Source organism: Spermophilus citellus, assembly GCF_964194105.1.
Source record: "Spermophilus citellus genome assembly, chromosome: 9".
Taxonomy (NCBI): domain Eukaryota; kingdom Metazoa; phylum Chordata; class Mammalia; order Rodentia; family Sciuridae; genus Spermophilus; species Spermophilus citellus.
Genome location: NC_138191.1, coordinates 120,565,368 through 120,567,730, shown reverse-complemented (window position 1 = coordinate 120,567,730; position 2,363 = coordinate 120,565,368). Strand labels below are relative to the sequence as shown.

Here is a 2,363-nt window from a genome sequence, read left to right as displayed (position 1 = left end):
CACACGTGCCAGGCAAGAATACTACTGCTGAGCCCCAGCCCCAGCCCCAGCCTGTGTTCTTTTTTAAAAAATGTTAAGATATTGATGGACCTTTATGTTACTTATTTATTTATATACAGTGCTAAGAATCCAACCTAGGGCCTCACACATGCTAGGCAAGTGCTCTACCACTGAGCCACAACTCCAGCCCCCAGCTAGTGTTCTTTCATTCATTGATTCAACAAATATTTGTTAAATGTACCTGGCAAAATCTTAGGTCATGCAGGTGAAAAAATAATCCCTATCCCTTATTATTAGGGAAAGGTGTAAGCAAGTTACAAAGGGCATACAGATAAGAGGCTCTGGCTTTGGGGTTTTGTTTATCTATTTGTTTTTGAGATGAGCAATATTTAGGCTAAGTAATAAAAAAAAAAGATAGTGAACAGGAAGAGATTCTGACTGAGGGGATTTCATAAGGTAAAGCACAGAAAATAAATATAGGAAGATATTTTATTTATTTTTTTGTACTGCAATTGAACGTAGGAGTGCTTTACCACGGAGATAAATTCCCAAACTTTTTATTCTTTATTTTGAAACAGGTTCTCCCTTTCTGGGGTTATGGCTCAGTGGTAGAGCACTCACCTAGCACGTGTGAGGTACTGGGTTTGATTCTCAGCACCACATAAAAATGAAATAAAGAGGCTGATACTGACCTTCAGTGTGCCGGCACCAGCACCATGGCGCCCTCCAGGAAATTCTTCGTGGGGGGCAACTGGAAGATGAACGGGCGGAAGAAGTGTCTGGGGGAACTCATCTGTACCCTGAATGCGGCCAAGGTGCCTGCCGACACCGAGGTGGTTTGTGCGCCCCCCACTGCCTACATCGACTTCGCCCGGCAGAAACTAGATCCCAAGATTGCTGTGGCCGCGCAGAACTGCTACAAAGTGACTAATGGGGCCTTCACTGGGGAGATCAGCCCTGGCATGATCAAAGACTGTGGAGCCACGTGGGTAGTCCTGGGGCACTCGGAGAGGAGGCACGTCTTTGGGGAGTCAGATGAGCTGATTGGGCAGAAAGTGGCCCATGCCCTAGCAGAGGGACTCGGAGTGATCGCCTGCATTGGGGAGAAGCTAGATGAGAGGGAAGCTGGCATCACAGAGAAGGTTGTTTTCGAACAGACCAAGGTCATCGAAGATAATGTGAAGGACTGGAACAAGGTCGTCCTGGCCTATGAGCCTGTGTGGGCCATTGGTACTGGCAAGACTGCAACACCCCAACAGGCCCAGGAAGTACATGAGAAACTTCGGGGATGGCTCAAGTCCAATGTTTCTGATGCAGTGGCTCAGAGCACTCGCATCATTTATGGAGGTTCTGTGACTGGGGCAACCTGCAAAGAGCTAGCCAGCCAGCCTGATGTGGACGGCTTCCTCGTGGGTGGTGCTTCCCTCAAGCCCGAATTTGTGGACATCATCAATGCCAAACAATAAGCGCCATCGATCTGTTCTTCCCGCTAAGCCAGGGATTAGGTAGTCCAGAAGCCAAGTAACTGCCCTCACCCTTCACATGCTTCTGATGTTGTCATCTGCCTCCTCTCAAGGCCTAATCCACTGTACCTTCCTTTACCATTTACACCTTTCCCCTGTGATGGTTGGAACCAGGTTAATCCACCACTTACTATAATGGTTAGAACTAAACATGTCACCAAGGTGGCTTCTCCTCAACTGAGAGGTAGAAGGAATGGAGCTCGCTCATGGGTCCCCTCAGGCCCTGGTGAGAGCAAGAGAGAGAAACCATGTTCCTTTCCCTTCTCACACCAAGGCCAATATCCTCCCCTCAGAGGCCAGGGATGCTCCTTCTCCCATGGTGCCAATTCCTGTGTGTTGTGTATGTGAGCTTTCACACATGTAAGGAAAATAAAACATCTGGCACTAAAAAAAAAAAAAAAAAAATGAAATAAAGATATTGGGTGTCCAGCTACAATTAAAAAGTAAATACTTAAAAAAAAAGAAAGAAAAAGAAAAAGGAACAGGTTCTCCCTAAATTGCTTAGAGCCTCACTAAATTGCTGAGGCTGGTGTCAAACTTGCAGTCCTCCTGCATCAGCCTCCCAAGTCACTGGGATTATAGGCATGTGCCACCACACCCAGCCTAGAGGATACTTTTAGAGAATAGCAAGTAATTTGGTAAATTAGGGATGCCAGTCATTTATCCTATACCAATGTCCTCTTCTTAGAAACTGGCCCTTTCTTCCCAAAGTCATTATATGGTCAATATTGAATGACCATGTGCCCTCACCCAGACCTGAAATGAGCCTTTGACTAGAGTTAATGAGATTATTCTCTTGCAGGAATAAAGTAAACTGAATGGACTTTTATTATTGGTAAT

General features: G+C 45.9%; 1 protein-coding gene across 1 annotated transcript; it reads left to right on the top strand.

The window, feature by feature from the left end:
* Window positions 1–678: 678 nt before the first annotated feature.
* Window positions 679–1,558, top strand: LOC308655269 (triosephosphate isomerase). The gene has a single exon (XM_081305240.1). The coding sequence runs from the start codon at window positions 717–719 to the stop codon at window positions 1,464–1,466; it is 750 nt and encodes a 249-aa protein (XP_081161366.1). The 5' UTR covers window positions 679–716; the 3' UTR covers window positions 1,467–1,558.
* The last annotated feature ends 805 nt before the right edge of the window (window positions 1,559–2,363 follow it).

Coding starts and splice junctions, on each gene's coding strand:
- LOC308655269 (XM_081305240.1), top strand. CDS start 717: ATGGCGCCCTCCAGGAAATTCTTCGTGGGGGGCAACTGGAAGATGAAC.